Below are 22864 nucleotides of genomic sequence, written 5' to 3' on the forward strand. Positions count from 1 at the left end.
AATTTTTGTCAGATTTACGTGTTAATAATAATGGAACTTTTTTTTTTTTTTTTTTTAGCACAGAAGAAGAAAGCTAGTATAACTATGATGGATGATGATCAAGGTGATGGCTTACCAGGAGAATTATTACTACCTGCTAAATCCTTCTCTTTTGAAAGAGATTTACTCAGAATATTAGCAGAAGTAAGATTTATTAATGCAGAGGTAATCAACCTACACAGCTGTTACTCATATTTGTTTCATTTAGCTTTGGTTGTATGTATAATTCTAGGAATATTCATCTTACAGCACTAGAATTTGGAGTTTGATTCATTATTTTATGTCTCCACAGACATCAGAGGAAGTAGTTTCATGAAGCATCTGTATAAAAATACTGTGTGAAAGTAACTATAGTATCACTGCATATGGTTTTAACACTTTTTTTTACAAGGGATGTTGTTGTAAATATTTGACGTGACATAATGTTCTAGGATCCTTAAAGTTCCAGCATGATAAATATGTTTGTGTGTGTATATATGGCGTATTTTGTTTTTCTCAGTTATTTACTTAATAAAATTAAGCGTAAGCAATTTGAAGATTATTTCATATAATTGGTTTTGTATGCCTGTACAACATCTGAAGGAACATTTTGTGTTTTTTCTTTTTTCAAGAGGTGTAGACACAAATATGAAGTCAGAGTCCATTTTCACATAGATAACATAGGTAGAAAATGTATTTCTTTGTATCTTTCCAGGCAACGATTCATTTATTAAGATTGCAGGGAATTGAGCTGAACGACCACACTGTACCTACAGAAGATAAAAGCCAACATCCTTCAGGATATGTTTTAGATTTTCCTGAAAGTGATCTAGAATGGAAAGCATACAGGTACTTACCAACTCTAACAAATTGTTTTATTATCAAACACAGACTATAATTTACTAAGTTATTTCTTTTTAGTAAAAATAATTTTTCTTCTCAGAAAGAGTAGTTAGACATTGAAACAGGTTACCCAGGGAAGTGGTGACATCACTGTCCCTGGGGGTGTTCAAGGAAAGGTTGGACCTGGTGCTTGGGAATATGGTTTAGTGGGTGACATTGGTAGTAGGGTGATGGTTGGACCAGATGATCTTGAAGGTCTTTTCCAACCTTAATGATTCTGTGATTGTTATCAGATAGTTCATATGTTTAGCTATGAATGGTAGTGGGAAAAGAAGAATCTAAAAAATCATTTGAAATAATTTTTCTCTAATTTGCTTTCATTCTGCAATGTTCATTTTGTTTTTCATTTAATGTTTATTTCTCTGAAACCAGAAGCTACCTTTGAACCTTCCTTCAAAGCTATTAAATCTATATTATATTGACATTTAGGCCGTGAAATTCTACATTTAAAAACATATTCCGCCAAATCAAAAAACTCCATCTTGCTTTATAGCTCCTATAAATATAATGATATCTGAGTACCTGAATAAACATGTAACAAATTACTTCAGTTTGCAAAAGTAAGCTGTTCCATACATTCACCTGGAATTAATGAGGGAGAGTAAACCATAGCTTTTTTTCTCTTCCTCTTTTCTCTTCCTCTTTTCTCTTCCTCTTTTCTCTTCCTCTTTTCTCTTCCTCTTTTCTCTTCCTCTTTTCTCTTCCTCTTTTTCTGGTCTTGCAGTATTATTTATTGTGAAAGAAGAGGGAGAGAAAATTTTAAATATGATATTTAAACTCTCTTCCTTTCACGTTTGTACTAATATTAACTGTTGTCACAGTGGTCATCATGTCCTATAAGAGCAGGTTATTAGAGTTTTGTCCCTAAGGCTCTTCATTAAGTCTGAAGATGAAGTAAAGTTTCTTGCAGTCAGCTTTCAAATGTTCAGTAAAATAGGAAAAAGTAAAAACTGATCAGAAACAAGGGACAAAAAAGATGAAGATTCTGTTCTACAATTTGCTGCGAAGCTGTTTTTGAGTTTAACCAATTTACTTGTGCCAGTGTCTCTTTCATCCAATTAGGCTAAAAACACATAGGGAAAAAAATCACTTTGGTCTACTATGTTGTCTACTGTTGGTGACATAGTAATACCCTATGTCAGTTTATGGTTTTTTGCATTTGTGACTTAACCAAGGTCATTCTGTCTGATCATACAAGATGGTGTTTTCAGTATTGCTTTATCTAGTGTAATATATATCTTGATAATTAATTTCTACATAAAAGAATGTTATTGCATTGACTATGGAATGTTATTTTATAAAAAATGGACTTAGCATTTCAGAACATCTAGAGATGTCTTTGAGTGGAAGAAGACATGAGGTTGTGAAAAAGATACCTCATTCAACACTAGAGTGGAATGCCTTACTTTTTATTCAAGTAGAGCGTTGTCATAGATATTTAATGATTTCTAGCAGTGATGTGTGGATTCACACACATTTTAAAAAGCGTGGATGAACTGTGAAATTTACGTTAGAGCCAATATTTTTAAGCTAATAGCATTTGAGTGTCAGAGACTGTTCGATGTTGATACTAATAACTTTCATGAGTCATCTTGTCATCCAAGTAATTATAAGTTAATGGATAGAGATGTAATAAATGCAGCTGAAAAGTAATTTCAAAAAATATATTTTTTTTGTTGATTCAGATGTACTTTTACATCTTTAGCCTTAAGATATAATTCCTTCTAGTGTTGTACTTTTGGAATAACAGCTTCTTAATACTAATTTTGTAGTTCATGGATAGACTACTTATCTCAGTATGCTATGGAAAATTTCCTGCGTGCAGCTGAAATAGGAGAAGAACTGAATGAAGCCTGGATTGTGCATAATGCTGTGGTGTATATCTTAAACTACAATAGGCATCTTATCACATCAGGAAGACAGAGGGAAATTATTGAGTATCTGCAGACTCTTCTTGGAGCAGTCAAGACTGTTGGGCACACTGGGTAAATTTAGAGTTTTGGTTACGAACATGCTGTTGTTTCTATAACAGAAAAAATATTTTCACAATGTTAGTTTGTGTCATGAGAGAATGTTATTGCTGGCTTTTATTAGAAGTAGAAGGACTTCAGCATATACAGAATACTTCAGAAGGTAAATTGAATTTTGTGGTTGGAAAGTGAGGTTTTAATCCTGTTTGTTTCTATTCACTATAATCCATATTAACCTTAGTCTAAATAATGTTAATTTCTTTTCATTATGGAATAGCAATATGTGCATATGAAATAGTGCATGTGCATGTGTCAATTTTGTTGACCTGCTCAGAAAGAATCAGGAAAATTTTTGTAGCCTTTCTGTTGGCAGGAGCTTGAAATGTGTTTACTTGCTCTCAGTTACTCTGAAGTTGAATTATATACTAAATATAGTTTATTGTAAATATTTCTAATCACAGTAAGTTCTGAAATACAAAACAAAGGAGGAAAAAAGAAAGAAAAGGGAATGTGTGCAATAATTGACCACGAAAATAGATTTCACAGTGATTGAGAGAAATCCTGTTCTGTAGCAAATGCAATGGCAGAATGATTAACTATTCCAGAGGAATACTCAAGTCAAAGTTTTGTCGGACAAAACCCTAGAACTTTTAGCACTTTTTTTACTGACAGTGACTTCAGAACTAGACAAACTGAGAGGACCAACAGTAAAGAATGATTTTTTGACAGTATTGCAGGTCAAGGCCTAAAGTTCAGTTTGTACAGAGATGAAGACAGGTAATACCTACTTATTAATTCGGGCATTTATATTAACATGTATCATAATTCAGTTTGTGTTGTCCGTAAAAAAAAAAAAAAAAAAAAAAAGAGAGAGAGAATTCCATCTCAGGTTGATTATCATAAGGAGTAATACAGTGTAACAAATGAATGATTTTATGTGAAGAGTTTGGTGTAGGTTATTAGGAAACCCTTTCTACTTTCACACAAAACAGTTCACTACTAAAAAGTAAGATTTTAAATTTGTTCATCTCTGAAATAAATTTGAAAAGATACCTTTTTCTGTGAAGAAATATAAGCTTCAATCACAGAAAGACCTGAAAAAATGCAATATAAAATATGAAAGTTTTTATTGGAGAGAGGGGGAGGAGGGAGGGTAGATTTAACCATTTTAACTGCATTTTCAACAGGGAAATTTTGTAAAATCTGTAGTTTTGTTTTCTAAGAAAAATCTAGATTTTCAAATAGTGCTCATGACTTTATTTGTTTCACTTATTTTGGTCTGATGCAGTATGCATTTCAGGTTTCTTTTTTCTTCTTCAGAAGTACTGTCACTTTGTTGATGTTATGTAATGCTGTAGCTCGGGGCTTAATTCTCTGTTGGATTCCAAAGCCAAAACTTACTGAGGAGAAAAAGTTATGTGCATCACCAGACAAAAGTAGAAAGGCTGCAGCAAAGGGACATGAGAAAGCAAATGCTATCCCTTCTTTGTCAGTAGATCCCAGTGGACTTCCTGATATCAAAGCAGCCCTAGAGGTACAAAATCTACTTTGTCATCTTTTTTTTTTTTTTTTCAATATGCTGTCATGTATTACAATTCATAGAAATTTAAATTCCAGAGATTCTTGCAGAAAAACTACCATCTTTTATGGTTCCTGCCATCACAGGTTCTCCCCAAATACGTACTGAAGTTCCTTGTCAATTGAATCTGAAGACTGCAGCTTTTATTCGCTGTATGGATTTATTTATGGAGATGTTGTTAGTATTAGAGATGCATGCACAGAAATTTTAAAATAACTAATGGATAACATTTTCCATAAAAGGAGCTGTTCAAATTTGCCTTAAGTTTCAGTCTTTTTTTCTTCTTGCTGTTTAGATTTGTGAATTTGCTCTAAATGTGACAACTGGAACCATACCTAATGAAACAGTACCTGTTGCTGTAAAACAACAGATCATTGCTACATGGGTGAAAGTAAAACAGTTAAATCAGCAACAGATAGGACATAAACTTTGGACTGAGGAGGAGGTATTATTTCTCTGAAATCCTGCAATAAGTTAATTTTTTTTCTTTGAAAAATTAATATTAAATGCATAAATTTATTTAGTTATGATTAAATTATCAGTTGTTACTGTGCAATCCCAATTAATGTTCTTAATATTTTCTTGAAAGAAAATCTGTTAATATGAAATTTTTATTTCTGCTCAGAGTAGTGATGAAGCACAAAATCCTATTGCAAGAATTCTTGTTGGTCTAGAAATGTATTCATGTACTGGCTTGGGTCTCATGGATTTCACGGTTCCTGCTTTATCTCAGGTATTTCCTTTTATTTTATTAGCTCTTTGTTTTTTGAGAAAGAGCATGTGATTTCAGTTTTGATTTTGAATACAGACAAAATTCAATTTGAAACTATTATGTTTATTATATATATATATATGAAGTACATATATAATATAATTTATGCATATTTATTATTTTGAAACTTTTTATTATTTACTTCCAAAGTTTTCAAGAGATTGAGTAGTTACAACAGGTAGAAAAATTGTGTAACTATTTTCATTTATACAAAAAAGAAAAAGCATTAGAAAACCAGTATTACAATTATTCCCATGTTGCCCTAACAGGTTATTATCATAACCATCAGATGAACATAATGGGTTCAGATGTATTCTGTACAGAACCATACTTGGGACTTTTTTATTTTATTTTATTTCATTTCATTTCACTTCATTTCATTTAGAAGATAAAGTCTTATCTTAGGGTTTGTATTGGGAGCATTCCAAATTTCAACAGAGAACTTCATGTTATTGTGCATTTACTTTTGGCAGTTACGGGGTAGAACTACCTGTTATTTAAAGAATTAGGTGGCTTTCTTGTAAGACTTACATGAGGCAGAACTCCATTACTAGCATAGTTCATTAAAACACTTGCTTTTAATTGGTCTTAACATGATTGCTGGTGCTGAACAGTGCCACACTTTTCCTGTTCTGTTGATTACCAGTCTGGAGGAATGAAGGTGGTATAAAAATGTTTATGTCATACATTTTCAAAACTATGAGCTGATGTTTTACCTGTCTGATTACTACACTTAATCATATATACTTCCTGTTATAAATGGGTTTCTTAAAAGGCTAATGCATATTTCCTCGGTTAGCTAGGAATCTGATGACATTGTCTAACACTTCTGTAGAAATGCTCCTCTCTAAAGACGAGTATCTCGGTCCTTATAAAGATTTAGCTATATAATTCCAATTGGTCTGCAGATTTCTGCCAAATACTATGAGCTAGCTTTAGCTATTATTTCAGTGATGTTCAGCATATTTATAGCTGGGTTTACATTTGCTTTTACAATATTTACTGCAGGGTAAATGATGATTATATGTTTATTACCTATTTTGATTTTTCTTGTAAATCTTTGGTTTTCTAGATTGTTTTAAGATTGTTTTATTGCATACTTGTTCCATGCCAAGGTGCATTGTATGAAAGGTACATCTGGAAGAATGTAATCTGGTTGTATATTAGTAAGCTGGTGTGAGGATAAATAAGTATTATGTATGAAAAGGGCACGGCAGAAACACAAGATTTATTTTTATTTTACTTTTTTTTTTTTTTCCAGTTAGTGAAATTGGCATTAGAATGCAGCTGGTCAGATTCACTAGTAGAATTGCAGACACTGACACGACTTACATATTTTGCATATATGTTACATGACTACGAAATAGTGATGACTTGTTCCCAAAGGATATTGCAGTCAGATGATAGTCTTTTTGACCATAGCAATACCAAGAAATATGAAATGTAAGTACATTGAATTTTGCATTATAATGTGGTATACTTGATATAAATTTTGAAGAATGAGTATATAGGGAAAATGCATCTGACTACTTAATCAAAATTGAGAGAATTTTTTTTTTTTTTTTTAACAAAGAAACTGTACAGCTGAAAGTGAAATTTTCCTACCGCTCCTGATTTTGTCATTAGCAATTACTTAAGTACTAGAGATGATGTTTTAATTCTACAGTGTAACCTGAGTAGAAGATGGTGTGAGATCCAGATTGTGCCTCTGGACTCGGTTCAGGAAGATAAGTGAATTTTGTAATCCAAGTGAGTCAACAGGTTATATATACTTGTGTTTGACTGTCGTACTGATGAGCAGTGCTTTTTCTGAAATGGGGTCTGTGGCAGTCACAGTCTTTCCGTGCTTTTGTAGTTTCCAAGCAGAAAGTAGCTTATTCTAATGCATTGATGAAAATTGCTTCTGATAATACGTGAAGGGTCTACACAGTTCACGTAAGAAGATGCTGTGAGTGATAACAGGTGATAACAGCTACTGTTTTCTAATTTCTGGTGTCAGGTATCCCCAGGTAACAGGCTTCCTTTATAAATTCTATATGTGGGAGCAATAGGAGTGTAATTCGTTTCTTAAAAAGCCCAGGGTCTTACTGGACTGTTAATTTAAAACTTTGATCTTGTGGAAAAAAAAAAAGGAAAAAAGAAAAAAGGTTTCCTATATAGGAGGATCTATTCGTGGAGTCCTTAGATCCTTCTGCTTATATACGATTTTCCCCGAAAAAACAGAATGTAATTTCATCAAAACAAGAGGGAATTGACACCAATTATTTAAAAAAAAATCAGAATGCAAGAAGTTTGAAATGAAGAAAATAAATACTTTGAATATAGTTCAGTGTTCATTTTTCTCTCTGAGAAGATTTCCGGAAAACAGTGCTGCTCTTTGAAATTAATGGTTGTTTATTTCATAGGAGAAGAACATTTAAAACCAATTTTTCTCTCCAAAACATCTTAAAATATGAAACATATAATTTCAAAATATTATAGAGAGAAAATAATGAATATTTAGCAATCTGCAAACTAGTGAATGATAAAATGTTTCCTTCTTTGACCAAGAAGTTTAGTTGTGGGTTGTCAATGTTATCTCCAGAGAAATGGAAGATGAATGTACTCAGTCTTTTCATGTTAAAGCACAACTTAAGGACAAAGAAGGCTTAGAGACCTACTTTTTTTTGTTGTTGTTGTTAACTTGTGCTGTAGAACACTGGTGTCCTCTTGTGGACACAAATCATAACTGCATAATAGCCCTCTACGCAGTAGGAACCAAGCCAACTAGAAATGAGTAATGCCAGTTTAGTAAAGATGAATTCTCCTCTTTTTTTTTCTTTTTTCTTTTTTTCTTTTTTCTCTTTTCTCTTTTCTTTTTTCTCTTTTTTCTTTTAAAAATCTTGCATATTGTATGGCATTATTGTATTACTTCTTTTCTTACAAAACCACTTCTATCCAAGCATAGCAGATAATTTTTATTATTGCTTTGTTATTGTTTTTTTAACTAGTTAACTGATGGGATTGAAATCTCTACTCCTTACTTTTAAATGTAGCAGAATATGATCCAAGTCAATTTCTCTAGAACCCTGTCCATACTTTACCAGACGTAAGAGAGACCAATTCCAAGAAAAAAAGTATTTAAAACTGTCTGATTTTCCCAATTTCTGTTTTTAATTGCTTGCTATGTAAATTTCATTCTGAACTAATATTTTTATATTGTTTGATGTACAATGGTGAATAATGGGGAGAGAATCCCAAATCTATTTTCTTTGGTCACTAGAAGTAGGTAAAATATTTTTCAAATCTTATTGCACAGTTATTTTCATTAGAACTGTAAAAAAGATACTTTATTTCTGATACCTGTTCACAGAGTGTTCAGATTTTTCAAATATTTTCTGATTGTAGGAAAAAAGTCATTAGAAGCCTTTGTAACTTTCAAAACTACTAACATCTCTCTAGTAACAACTTGAAAGCATTGTTAATGGGAACTGGTGTGTTCTTAGACTGTAAGACTAGCACATTTTGAGTTACTTGTCTTTATTCAGACCTGATAACACAGTGAGACAAGAAATGTTGAGTACTGCTGCCTGTATCCAAGGAAAGAGTATAATGGAAAATTTGGCTGGACAAAAACATTTGCGTGTAGCAGCATCAAAAGCCTTTGCTCAGAGTGCCAGGTATGTTTTATTTTAAGAGGGGACTAATATAAAGCAGACAAAAAAATTGATTTAAAGATTTGGGGATCAGCATTCTTTCCCAAGACTGATAAAAAATCAAAATAGTTGAGAGTTGAAATGCTTAACAAAGGATTTGACAGAATTTAGCAGTTTGGTAAATTTAAAATAAATTTTAGCAGTTTAGAAACCAAACTGGAAAGATTGCTTTAAGTAATGAATAGGAAGAAGGTGATACATGGATGGATAATGCCTGATTTTTAAATTCTTTGTTTTTTGGAAAAAAAAAAAAAAAAGAGCAAAAAAGTAGGCAATTGAAACTGTTAGAGGATGAAAATGTGATGGCTGATGTGAAGCCCTTAGCAGTATCATTTTTTTCCTTAATAATTAAAAAGAGAGTGATGAATGAAGTTGGAAAGGCCAGCATAACAGAACTCTATAGTTATGTTGTGTTGTGAACAGACAAATCCATATTTTTTCAATTTACATACGATGACAAGCACTTTTTTGGGGAGTGAACATGTACAAATAGCTCAACAAATGTCAAAAGGGACACAAAAAGTGGTGAGCAAAAACTTAGTAAGTCTAGTGTTAATATATACTGTATGTGAGCAGATAGAGTCTAAACATTGTGAAATTTTGGGAGAAAATGACAGATTGCCTGATTCAAAAATGATCAAGCTGCGACAGGGGAGGTTCAGGCTAGATATCAGGAAGAGGCTCTTCACCGAGAGGGTGGTCATGCACTGGAACAGTGCTCCCCAGGGACGTAGTCACGGCACCAAGCCTGTCAGAGTTTGAGAAGTGTTTGGACTGTGCTCTTAGACATATGGTCTGAATTTTTGGGTGCTCCTGTGTGGTGCCAGGAGTTGGACTTGATGATCCTTGTGGGTCCCTTCCAACTCAGGATATTTTATAATTCTATGAAAATAGTAAGACTATTCATTGGGTGATTTTTCAATACCAATCCATAATTTGTAGTTAAATTCTCAAGATTTTGCTCACTTAGGTGTGTTATGTGTTGTATTACAGTCTGGAAAATTATTATAATTTATTAATTAAAAGTAACATTTGCATGGAATGTGCTCAAAACAATTTGCATGCAAGTAGAGGCATTTGAAGTATATTTTTATGTTACAGTGATTCTGTACTATGCAAAATCCATAGCATTGAAGAGGTGTGGGTTTTTTTGGGTGTGGGTGTGTGTGATGCTTTTATAATGAGAAATTAATGCAATAGGAAGAAAAAGAAAAAAAAAAGTAGGTTATTCCAAAGAGAACCTCTCAAGTAGATATCTACTAACTTTTAAAATTAAGTCTCTCTTCAGTTAAGGTTGTGCAGGAATACAGTACAAACACTTGTTTAATATTCCTTGTGTTGGATGTATGGAGGTGTTTTGTATATAGAAATGGAAAATATATTTTGTATGAAGCTGATATGCTAACCCCTCATTGCTGAGATATAGTGGTGTCTAGGTAAGGTAAACCACGGATGATGTTTGCAGAAGTAAAATCCTGTATCTTTGTTACGGTGAGATTTTTTCCTTCATTAAGTTGTAATTTGTTTTCTTCAGATATGCAGGTGAAGCTGGAAATTATTCCCTTGTAATGTTTGCAGCGAGACACTTTTGGAATGCATGTTTACCTTTGCTAGGTTTTCCACATGACAGAGAGCAGTTTAAAGAACCTACTGAAATAATTCTTAAGAATATAATAAAAGCAGAATCTAAAAATAAACAGGTAAGAATAGCTAATAAATACTGTTAACTATGCATGTGTTTAGTGATTGGTACTGATGATAAAGAAAAATTTTGCTTTGTTATGAAGCTCTGTGTGCATACTTCAAGATACCTTTCCTAAAAGGAAAAGGCCTTGTCATAAACACGTAAATGCTTTCTAATCTTCATTTGCATAGCACACATTCACACACAACAGGGAATCACATACCCTTTTTCCATTTGGTGATTCTTCTGGTTTTAGGCAATCGACAAACTTGCAGCTGTTTTCTTCAAAATAATTTACTGTCTGGATGTGTGTAGTGTTGCACTTTGTGAGGCTCACAAAAGGGAATGCTTAGAAAATATTCAAAGGAAGATAAAGTGACAGAAAAAATCTGTCACTTCCAGTAAGGATGCTAATAGGCCTTAAAAGACAAACTCATAAAAGTTGGAATTAAATTGAGGTTCCTCACACCTGCAGATTCAAATTACCCTTAAGCCTGCAAAAATTATTTTTTAACAAATCTCATCACATGAAATTTCTTTTACTGCTGAAACATCCCTACACATTTACAACTGTTCTTACTTCAAAATTCCTGGAGCTGATCCATTTCTCTCTTTCTAGATTTGATTTAAATGTCAATGAAGCTGATGCGAGTTTCCCCATGCGTTTCAGTGGTCGCAGAATTAGACCTTGAAGGTTTTATTAATAACTTTTGCATTCAAGTTCAGTGGTACCAATGTGACATCTCAGTCTGCATCTCAGATCATCTAGTAGTATAGTATAATAATAGAAAACTTAATTTTCCTTTCTCCTCAAGCCATGTATAAATCACTAATAATCAGAGATGGTGACTGGTCTGCTTGAGTGTGTAGGAGACAGAATTTGCGAGTACACTGTGTACTAGGAAATACAGTGACATGAAGATTGTAAACTTAAAGGAACTTTGCCAGAGCATGGATATCTAACACTGTGATTTCCCATAGGGACATTTCTAAAGGTCTAGTTATTTGCAGAGCTGATATATTGAAAACCAGTAAGAAGGAATACTTCATTATGTATGTATAAATAACTCACTGCTACAGGATATTTTCAGAGCAAACCGTTAAAAAGATATATGAAAAGTCAAGACCTTTATTTAGATAATGGAAGTGTACAGTCGCAGAGAGCACAGACTTTTTATATCTGTAAAGAATAGTAATGCTTGTGAATTAGACTATATAGGATCTTCTGATATTATTTAGAAAAAATATTTCCAATAAGTTCTGTATTTGATTATTTCCAGAGTTTCTAATTCTTCTTTATATGCTGTAGTAACTACTGTAAGAGGCAGGAACTGGTATCCAGTGATCCTTGATCAGGCTAACTCTAAGCAGTTTTTAAATGTGTTCACATATCTAGAGAAGCATATACCTGAAGATAACTTTTAGTTTAGCCCAGCAAGGCAGTGGTTGTTTGCTTACTTGAGATATGTACCAAAATATAAAGGGCATTGTTCCTACTGTCTTTTTAGGAGAAAAACGATACATTGCCTTTGCATCAGTGGCTCACAAAGGATTTTCAAAGTAGTGGATTATCAGATGGATGCTTTCTGCCAGGCATGTTCTTTCTTATTTTGATGTGATAATTAAAAACAAACTAACAAAAACCTGTATTTTGTAATAGCATTGTTCTAATTCTGCAGTATATTAATAAATGACTTGAATATACTTCAAAGGTGCTGATGAAGATCTGACATTAAGGACCTCTTTATATGGGTTATTATTCCACATATATGCTGATAAAGCTGATTGGGAAACAGCATTAAAAGTCCTGAATGAAGCTATTCAGGCTTTGCCTCAGACAAGACACAGGCTGTAAGTTATTTATTTATTTTTATTAAAATAAGCATTTGGGTTCTTGAGAACTCTAAAACTCTAAGTTCTGTTTTTACTGTTTTTCTGTTTTGCATTGGCAGAATAAAATCATGACTACCTTTTGGTCAGCCAGTCAATTCTTATAACAGGAAACACATATGTGTCTTTTCAGTGAAAAGATTTATGTTTGCAGTGTTTCTTATCATTAATCTTTTCATAATGTTTGTACATGCCATTTTCTAAAACTTGTATACAGGTACTATCTAATTTTCCCAAGAAAATAGGAGTACGAAATGTAGCTGAAGTTATAATTTTTCTAGCTGTAAAGCCACTTAATGTAAAATGGAAGCTAAATTATCTAGGCTACTGTTTATATATAGTCTTATATGAGTTCAAAGTTTATGCCCTTTTATATCAGTTTATGAACTTACACATCTCTGTGCTACACTGAACTACTATATCTATTCTACTTGGAGTTACTTTACAGATACAGATGCAATTAATGTGCAATTGTTTTTGTCCTTTTCTAGTCTGATTTTTAAACATTTGGCTACAGTAAAGGCAAGATTGGGATGTAATTTTATGATGGAAATTCAGAAATTTGCAGGTGAAAGTGAAGATTATGTGTCCCATATTTGGCGTCATATGGTAACAGTTTCCAGAAGCATTGTTGAACAGTTAAACTGTTTTAAAAATGCAATCAATGCTTTGCAGGTTTGTGAATTTTTACTATCAGTTCCAATACTGATAAAAATATGTTTTTAAAGTGATTAATGAGATAGCAAGTATTGTGAAGTATAGAATTTAAGGAGTAGATAGGCCATATATATGGTCATTGTTTCTTGTAACTTTGAAATTGCTTTTCAGTTGGAAAATCATAGAATCATAGAATATCCTGAGTGGGAAGGGGAACTACAAGGACCATAGAGTCCCACTCCTGGCTCCACGCAGGACTACCTAACAATTAAACTATACATTGGACAGCGTTGTCCGAACACCTCTTGAACTCTCTCAGGCTCAGTGCCTTGACTGCTTCCCTGGGAAGCCTGTTTCAGTGCACAGCCACCTTCTTAGTGAAGAACCTGTTCCTGATATCCAGTCTGTCTTTCCTGATGTAGTTTCATGCTGTTCCCTTGGGTCTTACCACTAGTCACCAGAGAGAAGAGATCAGCGCCTTCCCCTCTGCTCCCACTCCTGCCCTTCAGCCTCCTCTTCTCTAAGCTGAACATATCAAGTGACCTCAGCCACTTCTCATATCTCTTCCCTTCTGGACCTTTCATCAGCTTTGTTGCTCTCCTTCGGACACTCTCTAATAGTTTTATGCTCTACTTACGTAGTCGTACCCAAAACTGCACACAGTATTCAAGCTGAGCTGCACCACTGTAGAGTATAGCGGAACAATTACTACCCTTGACCCTCTAGCAATGCCATGCTTGATGTACCCCAGGACATGGTTGGTCCTTTTGGCTTCCAGGGCAAACTTTGACTGGCATTCAACTCGCTGTTGACCAGAATCCCCAGATCCCTTTCTGTGGGGCTGCTCTCCAGCTTCTTGTCCCCCTGGTATCTACATGTAGCCAGGGCTGGTTGCCCCATCCGAGGTACAGAATCTGCCACTTGCTGTCATTGAACTTCACGTGGTTGGTGATCGCCCAGCCCTCCAATTTGTCAAGATCTTTTTGCAAGTCCTCTCCAGCCTCAGGGGAGTCAACAGCTCCTCCTAATTTAGTGTCATCTGCATAATTATTATCCATTTGAGTCCTGCATCCAGATCATTTATAAAAACACAACAGAATTGGCCCTAAAATGGAGCCCTGTGGAACCTCAAAAGAGTGTGTATGGTTGACTTCTGGTATGCAATAACAGTTCAGTTGAGGCCTGACAAAGGAAAAGTCTAAGAATAGCTAATTGCAATAAATTTTGAAAAAGCAAAGAATAAACTGGTAGAGTTTTTTGTTGCATTCTCTTTAACATATCTCTCTGATTATGTGACTCAAATGAAACTGCTTACTGACAAATTATTTTTTGCTTCCATTAAGACTATATTGAACTTTTGAATATCAGTTCAGTGGTTTACACCACCAGATATAAACCAACTCTTCCTTTATCACTTTCACAGAAACAAGAAAATGAATGGCAGAAAGTTGATTACCTGATGGAATTTGCTGAATGGTTATACTGTAACCAGTTTCCCCTTAATGATGTTATTAAACCTCTGGACTGGGCAGTAGGTCTTTTGCTACATATGAAATTTTCTATGCAATCTTCTCAAGAAGAAGGTATGTAAATGTGTATATTCTTCAAAGAAATTTCCCAGTAACAAATGCAAGGGACAATTTAAGTTTATAACTTAGCTAGCAAACAAAGAATGGCACCAGCACGGCAGTACTTTCTCCAGTATGCACTATCATTTGTTCAAGGATATTTTAAAAGCATCTGTGAATTCTGTGTTGTGCCATAAAGATCTACTCTCATCACTGAATCACAAAATGCTTATGGTTGGGGCAGGCAGGGAGGTAGATGTGTTGCAGGGGTGTCCTGTTAGAGAAGAGACCAAGTGCTGCCCCATGTCAGATAGAGCCAGTTCCAGCTGGCTCCAAAAGGTATCCACTACTGTCCAGAGCTGAGCCAATGGACAATGCTGTTTGCACCTCTGCATAAGATAGGGAAGGGTTAAAAAAAAAAACACCTCTGTGTGGCAGCTGTGAGAGACTGCAGTAAGAAAAATGTGAGAGAAAAAAACTTTGTAGATGCTAAAAGGTCAGAGAAGGAGGAGGAGATGCTCCACGTACTGGAGCAGAGATTCCCCTGCAGGCCAATAGTGAAGCAGGTTTTGTCCCTGTAGCCTATGGAGGACCATGTTGGAACAGATATCCACTCCGCAGCTTCCAGAGGAGGTGGAAGTGCACTGAAGGCAGCTGCAGTCTGTGGAGAGCCTGCACAGGAGCAGGCTTCTGGCAGGAGCAGTGACCCCTTGGAGAGGAGCCACGTAGGTTATCTGGCAGGAACTGTGGCCTGTTAAATAAGACATATAAGACATAGTTAAAGTGTTTGTTGTGTATTTCATTTCAGTGTTGAACTTCTGTCATTTAATATGCATAATTGTTACACTATTAATTTAAAACACGGTACAAGTAGCATTACATTACCATAAGAAGAACATGTTCAGCAGATGATTTTCCTTTTTCTGATTTTTTTTTTCATTTGTAATTTAGATTTTTTTTTGAATAATTTAAAAAATACTGTTACAGATACAAATACAGGCATGTTATTTTTTCATTTTTAGCAGAAAAAAAATCTATTAAAAAATTATTGCCTATGGAAAATCTGAAGATAGATGTTGGAAGAAATGATGTCATGCCCCAAATCAATTTGGAAGATTTGAGTAACATTAAACAATTGGAAGCTTTGTTTAGAGCGCAGACTTTAATGGCTGTAGTTTCTGGTCATAGTTCTCCTTTTCATCAGCAACACTGTTTGATAGCATATGCATGTGTTATCCGTATCTGGCAGGTGAGATTATATGATAGTAAGTTATAATGTGGCCATTATATTTTCAGCTGTCAGTGTCACTGCGGTATCAACTACTCATTCGACATTTTAGCTATGTCTTTACTGTTTCCAATTTTATGCTATAGTTAGTGTATTTTCTCAGGTTTAGGATTAAACAAGAAAATTCTTTCTCTCAGGTAAATAGAGAACAGACATTTAAGGATAAAAACAGTGGCCCATTTTTTCTTTGGAGTGCAGTCATTCTTTTCTTGTGAATTTTTGTGTTTCTAAAATTTTGTATTTTTAATTAGTTAAAGAATCTCACTAGCATCAGAATACACACTGAAGACATTGCTGACAGTTCTGAGGGAGGGTACTTAGAGATAGACTGTCACTTAGATGGATTCAAAGTGGCTGTGATTCGACTGAATGGAATTGTGTGATGTAGTTAAAATAAATTAAAGTGTTGATTTATTTGTTACATGTTGAGAAAAAAAAAGTATAGACAGGCGGTTTTCATTAAATATTATTCTTTAATCACTTTTTCATTGCTAGAGCATTTCAAATCAAACAAGTGTATTTGATTTCTCATTGATATGAATGTGCAATTTAAATGGCTAATTGAGCATTATAGCAAAAATCATAGGAATATTATTATATGTTAAATACGAGTAAATCTTCAAAAGGACTAAATCTATACTTGATAATAGTAATGCCACAAATCTTCATATAAACAGTCTTAATGCTACAGGTGGCATTGCAGAAGTTGTGCGGCATCCAGCATTTTTTTTTTAGTGATATTTTGTTTTCTACTCTAGATAACTCTAATGAAATATGTTCATCTTCTCAGAATAATATGTTTTTATGCTTTAGGCAAGATCAGAAGTGTTGTTATTGTACATGCAGAGGAACTTTCTCTGGATGCTTTCATATGTTTAAATATTTAGAAATTTCTGTTATATCACATTCACTAGAAGCAATATAGAAGACCACTCCAGAAATACAATAAAGTGGCTCTTTCATATTTTCAGTCTTCCATATTCGTTTGAACCCCTGATCCTCTGTCTCTATTTATAGAGGACTAAGCAATCTAGACTAGTAGTTTAAAGTAAGAATTGAATTTCCAACCATATAGATTAAAAAAGTAGAATCACAGAATCATAGAATATCCGAGTTGGAAGGGACCAACAAGCCAACAAGGATCATCGAGTCCAACTCCTGGGTCCCCAAAGGACCACCCAATAAAATAAATAAATAAACATAAAAATATGATCATGTGTCTGAGAGCATTGTCCAAATGCTTCTTGAACTCCAGCAGGCTTGGTGCCTTGACCACTTCCCTGGGGAGCCTGTTCCAGTGCCCAACCACCCAAGTAACTTTGGTATATATCACAGAGGGCATGTCATCTGACAGTTCAGCTGCTTACGTGCATTATCATGATCTTCCAAAATGCTTGTACAAATAATGCCAGCATCTAGGATACTTTGAATTTTCTTGTTTTGTGAAGAAAGCTCTTATGTAAAAAAGCATGGTGTACGACAATTTTTAATAGGTAGTGATTTACAGTGAATAATTATTACTACTAGAAATTTCCAGGAAAAAAAAAAAAACAGTAATTATTTTCTCATCTAGGTATCATTGTCAGCATCAGGACTTATTATAGGAGCATTATCAAAGTCTTCACAATTTACAGCTCCTCAGGATGCACAGTCAACGATTGCTCCTAAGAAAGGGAAGGACAAAAAGGAAGAGAAACAAGTAAGAACCCTGTTCCTATGAAATAAAATCAATCATCTCTTTATAAGAGATGTTTCCCTGGGCTTGTCTGTTAAATAATTGAAGTGCTTTCCTATGAAAACTCTTGTATTTTGTGAAGAACTTTTCTCTGACTCATCATATTTTCACTTCTGATTGCATGGTCTTGGCAGGTCATAAGTTTACAGATACTTTTCTTTTGTTTGCTTCATTGGTTACAATACTGCTTTTTTGCAGAACCCCCAGTCTAGAGGTCAAAAAAAAGACAAAACTTCAAAAGACACTAAACAAGTAAGTTTTTTATGTTAGCTAAAAATTTAATACCAAACAAAATATCAACTTGGGCCTCATGAATGGCTGTATTTTAAATTACAGGTTGAAGAATCTTTTATGAAAGAGCAGCCTAAAAGGAAGGAGTCAGTTGATACCTTACCAATAAACGTGGAAGAATGGGCTCATTATGACTGTCCGAATGAAATTAGAAATACTTTTAAACAGAAAACAAATAGTTATGGTATTAACTGGAATAATTTCACAAAACCTGTAAGTCTGCTCCTCAAAATTCTAGAGCACTTGTTGTTTAAGGGAAAAATTGAATAGCGGAGACCTATGTACCATTTTAGTTTTCTTGTCTTTGTGATAAAGAATATGTTCAGACAGCTGTCAGAAATACTTTTGTGTCATTCTGTTCCTTAATATTTCAAAGTGTTAGTCTATCTCTGCATTTTGAAATGAACTTAACCTACAGAGTAAATTTGCTGTCTTTGTGTGTACATAGCTGCTTTTTCAGCTTGAAAGTTTGTTTATATTTGTTTTAGTAGAATTCAGAACTGAATATGTAATCAGTAATTTAAAATATATTTTCTACAAAATGATTTTTTTTTTTCAGACATGCACTTTGCATTTTATGGACATTTTAGCTCAAGAACTACAGAAAATATTTTGCCCCCACTTGATTCTTCCCATCTTTCAGCTAGCTGAAGTTATTGCTAATGAAGTTGTGGAATGTAGAAGTCTGTCTGATCTCTATCACCTTCGGTTTGTATTCTTTATTTATTTTAAATAAAAGAGAAACTGAATGGAGTGGACTGTCCATCAGTGTTTCACTAAACAGTAAACAATGCTTTTTGTGATTTGTTTTATATTTGTAATTTTCTAAATTTTTTTTTTCATTCACATGCATTTTAATAGGGTGTTTTGATGAATTGGTTTGCTGGTGGCATTAAAGCCAGAAAATCACTATCAGTTAATAAATATCATCTCCTTGAGGAAAGATATACAAGATTTGGGATCTCAAGCCACTTTCATGTGAATAATTTTTGTAATGTCTTATTGTCACCTAACTGAAAGGAGTCCAAACAAAATTCAATTAAAATATTATGTTTTAAATATTCGAAAGGAAGGCTCCCATCTTGCATCAAAAATATATTATCTTTAACTTCAGAACCCAAATAGGTATACCCAGTTAGCTCTGTCATTCTCTTTTTCAGAGATTTGCTTTTGTGACCAAAATTCTGGATCGTTATGGATGTTAAGCCCTGATTTTTTTTTTAATAAAAATATTTAATATGCATGCAGGGGCAAATTATTGCTGTTTAGTTAAAACATTTTATCACACTTTTTAGAAGTGTACTGCATAATAATGGCTTACTAATTAAGTTATTATCAGCAATAATTAATACTAGCTTTATTTCCAATAGTTTCTGAAATGCCACAGAATCTATTTTTAAAATACTGGAAACTGATTTGACATAATAGGGTAGACAAATATTTCTGTATACAAATGGATGTGTGTTTATCTGGATTACTGATTGATTACTGAGTTACTGTCTTACCAGACTGAAGTGGTTTACTAATACGAAATAGATTTGCAACGAAGCTTTTCCAGATAAAATTTCTTCTTAATGCCTCAGGAGTTGTTTTTATTTCATGGTATTTTTTTTTGTATTTGTGACCTGATTTTCATATATGATCTGATAGATATACATGAATAGGTGACTCTTTACTTAATGTAGTGCAGCAGGTTAGCTCATATACCTGTGGTTTTTGCATGCTGTAATAAGACCATATTAAAAATGCTATTATGTTTTCATACTTTTACCTCTTCAATAGGTACTTTCAACTATAACATCTCCTCCTTTTTAAAAAATGTTTGTCACTGCCCATATTAGTTAAGACATATGAAAGCAAGGTTGACAAATATGGAATACATGCTCTTTGTAATGTGTTTGTATGAAACAACTTTTGTAAGATTCTCGTTGTTTCTTAAACATTTCTTCCCCTTTTTTTTTCCTTAGAATTGCCCTGATATGTTCAGACCTAAAACTTACTCAGGCGTCTTCATATCATGAGAAAGCTGCTGGAGAAGCATACATCAGTGAATTAGAACAAGTAATGTATGTATTTCTACTATATAGGCTTTATGTATATATGTATGTATATATTTATTTCCCTACAGTTACTAAGCGTTGGCAGGAAAAGAAAGGTATTAAAAAAATGATCTCTTAATACAAATTTATATAGGGGACTCTATATACAGAGTGAGTGTGTGGTAAAGCTGCCTAATACACTAATACTTCATTATGAAATACTTCTAAAACATACACGAATTAACTTTTTCTTTGTTGCAATTTAGGTGTAGGCAAGAGATTGCACTGAAAAAGGAAAAAAAAGTACATGCTGAAACAGAAGAAAGAAAAACATTCTTGGAGAGTGCTCAGCTGAATGGTAGTAAGGATGAAAATATCCTCACTTCAGGGAAAAAGGTTTTTATTTCTACTCCCATTTCCTTAATAAATTACTCTTCCCTTTTGATTTTAATGTACTTCCTACATTGTTTTAAAATAATTTTATACCTGAGAAGTACTTCAACACACACAAAAAATTCATTAAAAGTGCATACTACTTAAATCCTGCTGGCAGTCATCAGCTGAATGTGAGCTGGGTTTGCCTGGCATATTATCTGTATTGTGTAACAAGAATAGAATCAGTATTCATACAAAGAAAAGCCACTTTTCTACAAATGGAATTTGAGACTAAACAAATCAATGAAAATGGCTGAGGAGCAAAAGCAAGTTACTAGTTACTAAAGTTACTAGTAAGAGTCAATTATTTCCTTACAGTAGCAGATCTGAAGTAGTTAATCAGTCCTACAATTAATTGTAATAGTATAAATTTATCAGTTAACTGCCTTTTGCATATTACAAATGTCCAAAACTCACAGTAAACCTGTTTGTCTTATAAAATAACTTCAAATTTTTAAGAAAATACAAAATAGAGCTGGACTGTGAGATATATCAGGGATTGGATACAACAGTTAATAACAGTTTGTATTTCATGTAGTTTAGATTTAAAGTTTATAACAGTGTAATATTTTATTATTTTTCAGATTTTTGAGTTAAATGCAATAACAGGCAAAGGACTGAGTGCACTTTCTTTCCCCTACTTATGGATAGAAAAAGCTGAAGTACTCATTAAGCTAGGTTTGTATCAGCCAGCAAGACTACTGCTTTCAGAGGCCCATGCTGCAACTCAGGTACATCAGAAATAAAACAGAAAAACAAAAATTAATAAAACATGTAGGAAAAATGTTAATTTTGATGTAGTCATTTCTCATAATAATAATCAAAGAGAAAAACAAGTAACTGCTGGGATATATTTTTTAAAGCAGAAATAAAAATATTGTTAAACTGAGAATGCATTGTTATTCATTAAAATAAGGGAAACTAACCAGAACATTCATAGTGCTAATAAAAAAACCCAACCAAGCAAAATCCAATTGAGGTTGAAAATATAAATATACTACAGCTCTCTTCCTGCTTATGCAGGTTACTGTAGCGTAATTATTGTAAGTGCTTTAATTTAAAAATATATAATTATTATCCTGTTATTCCACGAACTAATTTTGATCATGTAAGTAAAAACTGTTGAAGTACATTAAGCATGAATAATGAATAATTTTAATATATGGAATAATATATTCACAAATAATATATTTCTTTTATTGAAGCATCAATTTAGTATTGTACATTGAGAAAAGTTCAGATGACATCAGGGAGGACAACATATTTTAATGATATATTTTTCTTCTAGTATGCTATATGTCTGTATGCCAGTATACTATCTTCAGTATGCTGTATGTTTGTATCTTGTATACTACTAGTATATACTTTGTAAGTAGCATAAAATAGTGTTGTAAATTTACTGGAGCTCTACTATAGATAGATCCCAGTTCACTAAAAAAATTTTCATTGCTACATTCCTTCATCATATACAGACAAATGGCAGCAGGTGTATACATATTTGGCACTAGGGGACATGTTTTAGTGGTGGGACTTGGTAGGGAAGGTTGATGGTTGAACTTGATGATCCTGAAGGTCTTTTTCAACCTAGATGATTCTATGATATCAAATAATAGAAGAAAATTTGCTTGTTTGACTTCTGTGGGGTAGAAGGTGTGGGAACAAAGAAATACAAACTATATTTGAAGATTTGAAGTTCTTTGTTCATAGTAGACACTTTGTGCTTTTGAAAAAAGACAAGTAATATAAAAAGTAACTAACAAATTCTAGAAGTAAATGAAGAAATACTTTTCAGTTCTTATTTCTGACCCTATTTATAAGTTTTATCTAAAATACGAATATAAATAAATATGAATAGTGGTAGTGGTTCTTTCATATACATGTAATGTATCTTTTTTCCTAGGAATTGAGGACTCCATATGATGTGTCAAGGTGCTTGTATTTATTAGCTGTTTTGGCTAACCTGGAAAAAAAACACGGACAAGCTAAAGCACTTCTTGAGAAAGCGCAGCTTCTAGGAGGAAATGAACAGTTTTGGTACAACAGTACTGTTAGTCTAATAGAGGCAATTCTAGAGGAAGAGGGGGAAGAAAAACAGAGCTTGGTATGGAAGTATTATTTACTTTTCTGCAGCTGTACCTCACTTTCAATGAAGAGAAATTTTATTTCCTTGGCATTTCAGTATGAACAAAATTAGGTGTTAAATGCAGTTAATGTTGTTTGCTTGGCTGTGCATTCAACAAACGTTAATTACAAATTCCAAACAGATGCATGCCAGTAGGAATGAGACTGTCCCCACAGAAGTATAAAATTTTTTTATGGTAGGTTGTATATGCTTCTACT

General features: G+C 33.5%; 1 protein-coding gene across 1 annotated transcript in view; it reads left to right on the forward strand.

The window, feature by feature from the left end:
• Positions 1-22864, forward strand: part of CFAP46 (cilia and flagella associated protein 46) — an 80786-nt gene that overhangs the window by 27304 nt on the left and 30618 nt on the right. Inside the window, exons 16-39 of the mRNA XM_050711950.1 lie at positions 59-204; positions 734-867; positions 2694-2906; positions 4212-4425; positions 4766-4915; positions 5096-5203; positions 6504-6637; positions 7294-7323; positions 8770-8901; positions 10472-10637; positions 12130-12214; positions 12334-12472; positions 13003-13186; positions 14592-14751; positions 15762-15985; positions 16276-16401; positions 17598-17723; positions 17958-18011; positions 18096-18263; positions 18610-18758; positions 20018-20116; positions 20356-20485; positions 21109-21255; positions 22425-22625. Coding sequence (XP_050567907.1) covers positions 59-204; positions 734-867; positions 2694-2906; positions 4212-4425; positions 4766-4915; positions 5096-5203; positions 6504-6637; positions 7294-7323; positions 8770-8901; positions 10472-10637; positions 12130-12214; positions 12334-12472; positions 13003-13186; positions 14592-14751; positions 15762-15985; positions 16276-16401; positions 17598-17723; positions 17958-18011; positions 18096-18263; positions 18610-18758; positions 20018-20116; positions 20356-20485; positions 21109-21255; positions 22425-22625 — 3419 coding nt within the window. The remainder of the gene's footprint in view (positions 1-58; positions 205-733; positions 868-2693; positions 2907-4211; positions 4426-4765; positions 4916-5095; positions 5204-6503; positions 6638-7293; positions 7324-8769; positions 8902-10471; positions 10638-12129; positions 12215-12333; positions 12473-13002; positions 13187-14591; positions 14752-15761; positions 15986-16275; positions 16402-17597; positions 17724-17957; positions 18012-18095; positions 18264-18609; positions 18759-20017; positions 20117-20355; positions 20486-21108; positions 21256-22424; positions 22626-22864) is intronic.

The sequence above is a fragment of the Cygnus atratus genome, chromosome 7 (genome assembly GCF_013377495.2).
Source record: "Cygnus atratus isolate AKBS03 ecotype Queensland, Australia chromosome 7, CAtr_DNAZoo_HiC_assembly, whole genome shotgun sequence".
Classification (NCBI taxonomy): domain Eukaryota; kingdom Metazoa; phylum Chordata; class Aves; order Anseriformes; family Anatidae; genus Cygnus; species Cygnus atratus.